Consider the following 11,105-nt stretch of genomic DNA (forward strand, 5'->3'; position numbering starts at 1 on the left):
CAGCTCCCGACCCGGGGAAGGAGTCGAGGATCCGCTGTCCCCCGGCCAGCCCCGCTCCACCCTGCAAATGAGGCAAAGCCCACGGAGCGGGGCGCGGGTCCGGGTGGAAGAAGCTTCGGGAAATACTTGAGGTCGTGTTGCCGAAGGCTGCGACCCCGCCGCCCGCACTCTGAGAGGTCCCCCTGCCCGCCCAGAGGGTCCCGCACAGAGGGTCCCGCTGCCCACCCAGAGGGTCCTGCACAGAGGATCCCGCTGCCCACTCAGAGGGTCCTGCACAGAGGGTCCTTCGCCTGCCCGGAGGGTCCCACACAGAGGGTCCCTCGCACGCTGGGTCCCGCACGCCCAGAGAATCCCGCACAGCCAGAGGGTACCGCACAGAGGGTCCCCCCACCCACAGGGAGGATTCTGCACAGGGGGTCTTGTCCGGGCGGAGCCCGCACACCCCGAGGACCCCGCATACCCCAAGGGTCCTGCACAGAACGTCCCCACGCAAACCCCGAAGGCCCCGCACAGGGGATCCCACCCGGAGGGTCCCGCACACCCCAAGGATCCCGCACAGGGCATTCCACGCGGAGGATCCCGCACCCCCGGAGGACCCCGCACACCCCGAGGATCCCGCACATCCTGAGGACCCCGCACGAACGCGGCGGTTCCGCGGCCCGCAGCGCTCTCTGCCGGCCGCTGCCGCCCCTGCGCCCCGCAGCGCTGGGCCGGGGGTGCGGGAGGAGCGGGGGGTCCTGGGGGGCTCCGCAAAGAGCCAGCGGCAAACTCGGGGGCGATAACTCACAGGAGAGGGGGAAGCTCGGAGCCAGGCTCGTGCCGTTGTACGGAAAAGCAGGACTGAAACCACCTCGAGTTCAATGAAAAGCGTCTTGGTAATAAATGTAAAGAAAAAAAAAGAAAAAAAAGAAAATCTACAATTTAATTTACAGATGACAAAAAATATCTTCTTATCGTACCCCAAATTCTGATTTTGATAACGTAACCGTTCCTACCCCAACAATCCCAAAAAGCAAAGCCATTGTTTTTAAAAGGAAAATGTTCATATGAAATGAAGAGAGGCAGTCTCACATTGGAGGCAAAAGAAAGGACAAGGGAAATAACCTGTTTTCCACTATCAGCCTTTCTGAGTTGATGCTTCCCTGTGTGTCATCCCATTATTCTAGCCAAACTCTCAGCTCGATTTGACCCAGCACATGAATCTTCTTCTCTACCAAATGTTCTCCTGTTGGAAACCAGGCCTAGCCCACCCCACAGATGCCACATGGGTGCCCCACATGCCAACACACGGGTCAGAAGCAAGAAAAGAGGTTGCATCCTCCAGTCCCAGCACCGGCCCCGTACCCTGAGGCATGGGTGGCACTGCTGCTTGTGCTGCAGTTGCTGCTGCTTGCAGGTTTTTGGGGCTGTTCCTGCCCTGCACCCCTCACCATCAAGCTGCTCACACCGTGGAGCCCACAGGGCTGCAGCAGAGCTTTGCTGGCACACACAGTTGGTGCCACGTTTCCACCCTCACACGTGGCTCTGCCACTCATTTCTCCTCCAGGAGGCAACTGGCGTGCAAAGCCCCAAAACTCCCACTGAGTACAAGAAAACCTCCTGCCTAAGAAAATAAATGTGTTCTGCGCTCTCTCTGAGCTACCCACAGCAAAGCAAATATGGGCACAGTTGGCTCCCACCACGGCTCTGTTCCTTAAAAACATGTCATTTCAGTCAAACCCTTCCTGGCACATCTGGCTGTCATCAGACAGAGGAGAAAGACAGTCTGTGTCTTCCTCCTGCACGTGGCACAACCAGCACTGTACCTCTGTATTACACTTGTCATCCACAGCCCAAATGGGAATCCCACTGCCTCTGCAGTGGGAGGGCTTGGCAACAGCATCCTCAGGAAAGTGCAGTCCTCTGGGTACCAAACCACCTGCACCAAACAGAGAAGGGAAAAGAGAGGCATCAGGAGGCAGCAGCTGCAGGCCCTGCCAGCTCAGTGTCCAGCCTCAGCATGGGTGGTGATGATCTGGGCAGTGACAGTGACCCAGAAATCCTCTCCTTTTGCAGACATAGGAGGTACAGTTTGGCCTGTCTCAGCTGAGTTTTGGTATCTTGAAGGTAAGGAGTCTCTTGGTGCAGACTGGGCGTTCACAGACACTCCATGGGGACTAATTACCAAAAGTGAGTTATAAAGGCTGAACACAAAAAGCATTTGTAAATATCTGGCTTGTGTTTTGGTCTCTCTCATCCAGGTACCCCTCCATGCCAGGTTTATGTCCCACCTTCTATTAAGGCAAACACAAGGAAGGAGGGTTGGTGGGGCACAGACCTTTTGCAGGAGCTGGAAGGAAATGTCATCTGAGGCATTAACCATTCTCCTCTTTTTAGTGACCCAAGTCCAAGGTCTCAGATCAAGGCAATGAGAAAAGGGACAGGACAGAGGAGGAGCCAGGACAACCCCCTGATTTGGAGCCATGTCAGGTGCTGCCATCAAGGCAGTGGCAGTAGCAATCAATACTAAGGACCTGAGAGAAGCCCTTGGCAAGGCAGCCACAGGATCTGCCTTGTGAAACAGCAAAAACTGTCTCAGTGCAAGGCAGACAGCATCCATCTCACCTCTGCTCCCCCTCAGTGCATCCCACTAGGTGAAGCTTTCTCCTCGTCCTCAAGCAGACTGTCTGAGCTATCAGAGAAGAAGTCCTCCAGTTCCTGCTGCCTCATCTTAGACTCCAGGGCAGTGATGCGCTGCTTGAGCTTCATCTGGGCATCACTGTACTCTGTCAGGAGCCGGCCAAAGCGGGTGTGCAGCGTGTCCAGGTTCGAGGCCACCCTGTCCAGCTTCTCCTCCATGCTCTTCCCTTCTGTGCTTTCCTCTGCAGCTGACTCATCCAGCAGCCCTTCCTTGATCAGTATCTCCCGGCCACGCTCCTCCAAAATCTTTCTGGCATCAGGATACTCTGTGACTGCTTCCATAAGATCTTCCTTTGACAGGCAGAAGAGATCAGAGTAGCCCAAGCTACGGATGTTGGCCGTGCGCCTGTTGCCCATTTTGCTCCCTTTGATGTTGAGGATGCTGATCTCACCAAAGCAGCCTCCTGCAGTGAGCAGAGCATACTGTGTGGTTCCATCATCTGCCACCACAGCCAGCTTCCCCTCCTTGATGATGTACATCTCTTTCCCAATGTCCCCTTTCCGGCAAACGTAATCCCCTGGGCTGAACACCTGAGGGTGAAGCTTCAGCACCAGCTCCACCAGTAGTCCTGCCTCACAGTCCTGGAAAATCCTCACCTTCTTCAGTGTCTCCAGGTGAACGTTGATGGCAATCTCTGCCCTTAACTTATCAGGGAGGTTCTTGAGGACCTCCCGTTCGTCTACTGCCTTCTGGTTGGTCCACAGGTAGTCAAACCACTTGATGACTTTGGTTTCCAAGTCTTTGCTCACCCTGCGGAACTGCATGTAGTGCTTGATGGAGTCAATTTTTGCCTGGAACTCTGCCCTGGTGGCATTCATGTTGGATATCATGGATCCCACATTCCCCACAATGGTGGCAAAGATGAGGACCCCAATGAGGAAGTCGAAGATCACAAAGAGATACTCTTCATCCTGCACAGGGGGAGGGGTCTCTCCAATGGTGGTCAAAGTCAACGTAGACCAGTAAAGACAGTAGACATACGCCCGGGTCAGATGCCCATATTCGGGGTCTGTGACATTGGGATAGACCCAGGTGTCCTCTCCAAAGCCTATGGCCTTGGAGATGGCATAATAAATGCATGCGTTCCAGTGGATGATGACCAGGATGTAAAGAACCAAGTTGCTGATGCGGAAGATGTTGGGGTGGCTGGTTCTGGTCTCAGTCCTATCAAAGAACTCAAACATACGGGAGAAGTGCAGCAACCTGTTGAAACGTAATTCAGGGCAGTGCAATCCCACTGCAAAGTATGCCAGGTCTGTGGGCAGGACAGAGACAACATCCAGCTTGAACTGTAGGGTGTGGATGTAGTTATCCCGTAGCTTCTTCAGGTCCTTAACCAGGAGGCCCTGTTCCAAAAACCCTAAAGAGAAGCAAATGATATGATTATCTTGGCTTATGTTTGACTCTGCTGCATGTTTTGTAAGCACTTGAGCAACAGCTTATGGTTATGTCATGCACTTGTGTGCATGAATACACAGGGTCATCCAAATATTACCAGTTCCACCTGCTCTACTCAGTTTACAAGCTTTTGTTATCACCAAAGCCCTTCATCTGTCAAAAGCCACCTAAAGATATCACTCAGGGATTCAGTCTGTTGCTGTGAAGAAATGGGGACGCAGATTTCCATCCTCCAGATCATGAATTATCGCAGTTCCGACAGAAAACATACAGCCAACAGCCGCATTCCGAGAACATTAAATTCTACCATTTTTCCACGTAGATAATTCATTAGCTGAACTGATGCAAAATCAGAGATACAGACCTTCCAACTATGCCTGAATACTAATAGTAATGCAGGTAATTTTGTACAATTATTCAAAGGTGAAGCTGAAAGCTGGGATGATTAATCCTTCATTCTGAAACTTACTCCATTTCTCAGATCTTTTAATTAGATTCTTTCTCTGGAGACTGCTTCGTACTAGTGAGTGCCAAGGTAGGCAAAACCCTTCCTCCCACGGAATTGTAGGTTAGGCCTCTCCCTTGCAGCCCATCTCCACTTTTATGGGATTAAAGCAAAGCCCTCACAAGCCAGGACACCGTGAGTTACCTGTGCTTACCTGTGCGCAGGCGGATCACTGTGTCCCCAATGTAGAGAGCATCTGAGATGTAATCTAACACCAGCCAGAGGACAACGTAGGTCTCTTGCAGGTCAGTGAAGCAAGCCCTGGAGGAAGGTCATAAAACAGGGTGCCAGACCAAAAAATCTCCATGTTATCTCTAATTATTACAGCTGAATACAGGCTGATTCTGAGGCGCCCAACTCCGCAGCAGAGCTTGGCCGCTGGCCACTCCTCTTCTAGAAATTAAAACTCCCTTCTCTGAAAAATCTGCACTCCCATGATGTAGGTAAAGCAACGTCTTGAAACCACCTTCCAAATGCAAGTTGTAGCTTTACCCTGAAATCATGGTCCTTTCCAACCAGGGCCAGAGGATGGAGGCTCTGCCTTTGCACCGCAGAATTCGCAGTGATAGTGGAAGGTCCCTTTCCTTTAGGTTCCCACCAGCCCCAGCACCACCAGTGTCAGTTGTCTGATCCTGGTTGAGCCACTACAACCAGGTGGAACAGGCTTAGGGAAGACAGGGACCCCCAGCTCACCTGGCTACGAGCAAGCACCAGTTATAGAGGACAGGAACTGCAATCACAGCCAGCCAACGGTAATACCAGTCCCCAGCAGGGTCCACCACAAAGAACTGCCATTTCCTTCTGCAAGCAGAGAGAGGCCAGAGCTGGCAATGTGTGAATAAAAGGCTAAAGATAGAAAACAGGGTTGGAAGGAACCATCTGAGCCACATCCTTCATCCTTTGCACTGCACTGGCTCAAACATTGCTGCAGCTTGAATGCCAGTCTATGAGCTAAAACTGATCCCAGCAGTGCTGAACAAAAATGTCCAGCACTGTTTAAGCTCCTTTATCCCTAAATCTGGACTCAATAATGTACCAGAAGAGGAAACTGTAAGGCAAAACAGGCATCCTACATGACACAGCACCCCAGTGGCAGAGCCAGGAACAGATGTACGGGAGAGGGTGATCAGAAAATTTCTTGTGACATGACATTGCCTCTCCCAGATGAGGTATGAACTGGTGCCAGACAGATCTTAAAAGAAGATTAATTAGAGCAGGAAGGAAAGTGTGCTGCAGATCAGTGGCAGCACCAGGAGGGGATGCCCAAGGCCCAGAGCAGCAGCCCTGGGGGCAGCTGGCATGGTGAGGCTGCCACCACCATGCCTGCAGTCTGCACAGCCCTGGCTCCAGCCTTTGAACTGCTCCCAAGTGTTTGATCCTGCTCGTCTTGGGACTTGGAGATAAGATGTGTGTGCTCCAGTCGCCAGATCTCACTGGAGAAGCCCGGGAAGAGAAACTCTGTGGCTGGGCTGATAGGCTTAGCTGCTGCAGCCTGGCAGGGCAAAACACCCTGTCCCCCTCCCTCCTTCCCTTCCTTCCAGCTTTTGAACACGCAAAACTCCCTCCAGTGATAGGAAAGAAACAGCCCACTTGCCAACAGATTCCCCATGCCCACCCCGTGGCTTCTGACAGCTTCAAAGGCAAAACCTCTGCCTTGAAGTCTCCTTCCCCAGCAGCACAGGCAGCAGCACCCACGATGCCTGGAGCACAGGGACCAGCAGTGGTCCTTCACATTCAGCCTCCATACAGCCACAGACAAGCAGGTGGTCCAGCCTCCCCATTAAAAGTGCTTTTTTTTTTTGCCAAGAAAGCGTGACTTAAATATTTGGGGTATCGAGAAAGGGACTCAGCTCCCTAGGACATACTGCAGTGCCACAGGGGAAGCACAGACTCACCTGCAGCCAGCCTGGCCAGTTGTAGCACCCACAAGCACTAATAACCTCAATAACAGTGCTGATGCAATCTCAGCTTTAAATCACCAGTGCTGCCCACGAGAGGTGGCCAGAGTCACTGAGATGATGCTGACAGCGGAGCCAGGGCTGGAAAACCAGGACTCAGGGTTAGCCCAGGAAGAGGGAATAATCATCTGCCTCTTCCCAAAGGCTTTGCACTCAGGCCTGCAGCCGTGGAGCCTGTGACAGCCATGAACAGCAGCTCACATTTGGGGTTACCAGATCTGGGGCTTTTCTTACTTCTGGAGCTGAAGACCTAGAAAACTGCAGAAGTTCCCATCTTATCCCCAGGACTCACTGGCATTGAGCAGCCCTTTCACACTTCAGCTCCTCCTGGTTATTAACAAACTCCCCTTAACCTCACAGGGCAGAATGGTTTTTTCCTCCCATTACTAGTAAAGACCCAGATACAAGGCTCAGATATTTTTCTCCTGCAGAAAACAATTATTTCTTGGTGGTTTAATTACCATGTATAATGGTAGGGTCCAGAGTAGTCCGTGAGCTTTGCCCTCTAATTAGTCAGCAGAAGAAAAGCCAGGTTATTGCTTTTCACCAGGAGTGTGAGCTGAGGAGATGAAAGGGCTGGATTTGAAAGAGCCTTTTCACAAAGCTGTTCTTTGGGGGGGAAGGCCCGGGCAGCAAACACATTCCCTTCATCTGCTTTCATCCTGCAGATGATGGATGAGACTGGCAAATCCCACGTGTCTGTGGCTGCTGGGTGGGATTGCTGTGGTTGCAGAGTGGAGACCCCGCACCTCTGGGCTGGTGTCCAGCTCCTCATGGGCACAAATGTCCAAACACTACCCTAGTGTGGAACTGCTCTGCAACTGGGGAGGTCTGCTACCTGTCACAAGCCATGCCAGGTGTGTTTCCTACCAGGGCATGGACCAGAGGACAGAAGACCCCACATGCCAGGTCTTTCCCACAGGGACAGACCACCGGGTCCTGTGTACCAGCAAAACAGCCCAGCAAAGCCAGGCTGGCTGCCAAGACAGGGGCTGGAAAGGGCAGGAAGGACCCTTCCCACCCCTGCCTCCCACCTCCCCCTTTCCCATCCCCATCCACCTCCATCAGCCACCACCACTGGGAGCCCCTGAGCACCATGGACAGCTGCTCCAGTCAAGGAGAGCTGGGAGCACAGGAAAGGGACCCTACTTGTGGTTTGACTTATCAGCCTCCTCATCCTCTGGTTCATCACCAGCGCCTGCAGCCACTGTCAGGAGCTCGGGGCCTTGGAAGCGCTCCAGGAAGGGGTCTGGCCTCTGCTGCTCCTCGTGCAAGCTCTTGTTGGCCCAGTCCCTCAGCACCAGCACCAGCCGGGCTATCCTGGGCAGGGGAGAGAGGCAGAGTCAGGAGCTGTCTAAGGAGCAAGGAGAAAGCAAAAGCTTGAGAACCATTGGGGGGGGGGGGCTACAGCTGAGAACAAAACTCTCACAGCTCCCTCTCAAGCCCAAAATCTTGTTTTTCCCCCTTGTAGTGATGATGTGGGACCATAAATATACAAGCAAGAGGGACCACCCCTGTAGAGTTCCACAGCTTCTCCCCCAATCCTGATGCCATTTCCACAAGAATTTGAGGAATCTCTGGGTGACTGGGGGAGAGGGGAACTGTCTGCAAGGGAAAGGAGCCCCTGAGCCCTCCCGGGGCCCCAGTGGGGGTGAAGCCATCCCGTGCCACAACCCTCTCCATGGCCAGTGGGGCACAAGGAGCAGCATTCACAGACACTGGTCCCTGCATCCCATGAATGCCATACAGCAGGAGGGGATCCCGACCTCCTGCAAGGTCCCAGTGGGAAAGCCAGGCACAAAAGGCTCAGGCTCACCCCGGGCCAGTGGCACACACAGGTACCTGGCCAAGGCTCCCCGGCCTCGGAAAGCAGAGGCAGCTGTCTGCTCCTCCCCATCCAGGGGAGCTCCTCTCCACAGCTCTGGGGAGGTGTCATCCTGGGTTGAGCAGGTCCTGCAGTAGGGAAAAGGGGTGTCACAACCACACTGTGCCAGGTGAACTGGAGGGAGCTGGCAGCAGGGGTTGGGCATCGCAGCCCTGCCCGTGCCAGAGCTCAGCAGACACCCCGAGCTGGTCTTCCCCTCCCCTGTCCCACCACTGCCTCCCTCCACCACAGCAGGGACCAGCCTGACCTCCTGGTGCTGGGCCCTGTCCCCTCCATGCCCCCCTCCACTCGGGTTTGGGTGGGTGGGCCAGGGTGGTGGTTGGCTGCTGAGCTCTGCAGGCCATTACTCTTTGCTGTCATCACCACTGTGGGGACACCACAAGGACCTGCAAAAAGCAGAAAACAGGCACAAGACATGCAGGACACATCATGTGGTCTGAGCCCAGAGGTACAGCACAGCACGGGAAGAGAGGGTCAAATGCCATGGAACGTGCCCACACCACGTTTCCTCCCACCAGCCATGGCTGATGCTGCAGTGAGTCCTGCAGGGCATTTTGCTCTCCCTGAGATTCCACATGTGCCTGTGGCCCATGAAAGACGCTCTCCTCATCGTTCAGGCTCCTCATCCATTGCCAGAGAAACACCTCTTGTCCCGTGCCTTGCCATCCCTTTCGTTCCACACTTGCCTTGCCGTGACTTGCCTCCCCTTTCATTGCCTTGCCTCCCCTTTCATTGCCTTGCCTCCCCTTCCATTGCCTTGCCTCCCCTTCCATTGCCTTGCCTCCCCTTCCATTGCCTTGCCTCCCCTTCCATTGCCTTGCCTTTCCCACCCCTCCAGTCCCTTGCATTCCCTAGTCTGCCCTTGCCTTGCATTCCCTCCCCTCCCTTGCCTTGTCTCCCCCTTCCCTTCCCATTCCTTGCTTCGCCAGCCACATGTACCCCTCTTTTTCCTTCCCTTGCCCTACCTACCCCTCCCTTGTCTTGCTTTCCTTATCCTTCCTTCCCCTCCCTTGCCTTGCCTACCCCTCCCCATGTCTTTCCTTTACTTGCCTTACCTTTATTACCCCTTCCCTTGCCTTACCTATCCATCCCTTTCCTTGCCTCGTTTTCCCTGCCTCCTCCTCCCTTCCCTTGCCTTTCCCTGCCTTCCCCTCTCTCTTTTGCCTACCCCACCATTCCCCTGCCTTTCCTTCCCTTCCCTTCTTTGACTACCCCTCCCTTTCTTTGTCTCTCCTTCCCTACCCCTCCCGTTCCTCACCTCCCTGGGGCAGCAGTGCCACTGCCGCGAGGCCACCACTCTCTACTTACTGTCCTGGCGTCCTCCGACGCCCTCAACGCTGCGCTGCTGCCTCAGCCGGGCTAGCAGGGGTGGCAGGGGTGCATCCCTCCCCGGGAGCGTCCCGGGCTGCCTCGGCAGCGATCAGGCTTTTAAAACACGCGTTGTCCTGCAAAGCCAAGCCAGGGTAGGCAGAACTCGGACAGAGAGGCAGGAGAGGTGGCTGGGCAGGACCCCGGCGGTGGCAGCGCGGCCCCGGCTGTGCACGGGGAAGGTGCGCACACGCACGGGCGCGGCTCCCATCGCTCCAGCACACCCGCCCCCCGAGCATCCCGGGCGCCCTGAGCGCTTCAGGGGAGTGAACAGCAGCTTTGTGTCTGGGGACGAAGGGGGAGGAGGGGAATGTGCTGCTCGGAGATGCTCCGTTCGCCTACCTGCGTGTTCCCCTCTCCCCGCACCCGTCACCTCCTCGGCGGCCGGAGGGACCCCAGACAACTCCCAGGGCAGAGCCCGGCTGGAGGTCGCAGCCATCCTGAGCAGCCCAGTGACCCTCGAGTCCCCAGCAAACCTTGGTGAAGGGTCACTGCCCGCCCCGGGACAGGCACAGCCGGCAGACCCCAGACGGGCTCAGGTCCTGCCACAGGAGGGGATGGCACCTGGAATGCTTCCCAGGCAGCCTGTGTCTGCTCCTGTTCCCCTCCCAGCCCTCTGCCCCAGGGAAAAACAAAGACGGTGGCTATTTCCCTGCTTTGGAGGCTGTGCCACAGCTACTGCTTTAATGGAAAATGGGCAGAAGTAGCCACATTTTAACACCCTCACATGCACCTACCTCTTCTCGTGCTCAGGGAGCAGGAGACCAAAAGTGCTGCTCTGGAGTCCCGTCTAAAGGAGCTGCAGAGTTTGAAGGTGATCATGAAACACGTCTTTCACCAATTTCTGCCCTATTATTTTGCTCAAAAAGCCATTCTAATAACCAGTTAGCAAAAACTTTGCATCCCCAAGGCAATAAGGAAGGGGTTAATTTTTACCCCCTTCCTCCAGGATCTAACCCCTTGCAGTGGCCAAGGCTGGATCCGTCCCTGACGTGCATATGGAGTCCTGCATCTTGTGCAGGGCTGATCTGAAAGCACCAGCACCGGGAGTCACTTCTCCCTTTGCTATCAAAGCTTTACCTTTCCTTTTCCCTTCAAAGCCTTAAATTCCACTGGTTCTGATCTCACTGAACACCCAGACAGCAGGGAGTCCAAAGGCAGAAGCAACTTCTCAGCCTTGGCCGGGGCTGCTGGCAGTGCTGGGAGGTTCCTGGGTGAGCACCCAGCAGCAAGGGCCATGACCCCCTGCTCTTGTCCCCATGTCACAGACCCCAGCACTGGAGACAGCGCTCACCAGGAGCACTGGCAGCA

At 54.8% G+C, this 11,105-nt stretch overlaps 1 protein-coding gene across 1 annotated transcript; it reads right to left on the reverse strand.

Annotated features, from left to right (window-relative positions):
• Positions 1 to 980: 980 nt before the first annotated feature.
• CNGA2 (cyclic nucleotide gated channel alpha 2) lies at positions 981 to 10,233 on the reverse strand. Its single transcript, XM_027690425.1, has 7 exons — positions 10,137 to 10,233; positions 8,674 to 8,812; positions 8,384 to 8,494; positions 7,691 to 7,861; positions 5,277 to 5,384; positions 4,738 to 4,844; positions 981 to 4,040 (listed from the first exon to the last, which is right to left on the reverse strand). Exons 1-7 carry the CDS (start codon positions 10,231 to 10,233, stop codon positions 2,617 to 2,619), a joined length of 2,157 nt encoding a protein of 718 aa, XP_027546226.1. The 3' UTR covers positions 981 to 2,616.
• Between the last annotated feature and the right edge of the window lie 872 nt (positions 10,234 to 11,105).

This window comes from Neopelma chrysocephalum, unplaced genomic scaffold, assembly GCF_003984885.1.
Source record: "Neopelma chrysocephalum unplaced genomic scaffold, ASM398488v2 Primary Assembly neopelma1_81, whole genome shotgun sequence".
NCBI classification, from domain to species: Eukaryota; Metazoa; Chordata; class Aves; order Passeriformes; family Pipridae; genus Neopelma; species Neopelma chrysocephalum.